This window comes from Egretta garzetta, unplaced genomic scaffold (genome assembly GCF_000687185.1).
Source record: "Egretta garzetta isolate BGI_Z169 unplaced genomic scaffold, ASM68718v1 scaffold564, whole genome shotgun sequence".
Taxonomy (NCBI): Eukaryota; Metazoa; Chordata; class Aves; order Pelecaniformes; family Ardeidae; genus Egretta; species Egretta garzetta.
In genome coordinates, this window is record NW_009259502.1 from 186,169 (window position 1) to 186,551 (window position 383).

Below are 383 nucleotides of genomic sequence, written 5' to 3' on the forward strand. Positions count from 1 at the left end.
GCACCCCCCAGCCATGGGGTGGGGATGGGGGAGAGCGGGACCCTCGGGGCCAGCTGGGCACAGTGGGAGCGATGGGGACACTGGGGGGACGCCAGGACTGTCTGGTTCCAGATCCAGACTGCGGGACGGACGCGTGGGTGGGCGGACGGTGCAGCCGGAGACAGCGGCCATTTGCTGCCCTCTTCAGGAATCATCTCCCATCCTGGGGGAGGCCTGGCAGCCACCGGGCCTGGGGCTGTGCTGGAGGGTGAAGAGTCCAGGAGAGCCCCCCGAGGTCCCGGCCAGGGTGGGCTGGTCCTTACCTGGGCCAGGCGGTACTTGTCCCGCAGGTGCATCCGCATGGTGGCCCGTTCCGCCTTCCGCTGCACAAAGGCCTTGTCCCG

The 383-nt window shown here is 69.7% G+C and overlaps 1 protein-coding gene across 1 annotated transcript in view; it reads right to left on the reverse strand.

Annotated features, from left to right (window-relative positions):
• The window catches only part of LOC118452153 (retinal homeobox protein Rx1-like), a 15,137-nt gene that overhangs the window by 13,722 nt on the left and 1,032 nt on the right, over nucleotides 1–383 (reverse strand). The window contains exon 2 of the mRNA XM_035892996.1: nucleotides 303–383. This exon is cut by the window's right edge and continues 6 nt beyond it. Within this exon, the coding sequence (XP_035748889.1) occupies nucleotides 303–383 (81 nt within the window). The remainder of the gene's footprint in view (nucleotides 1–302) is intronic.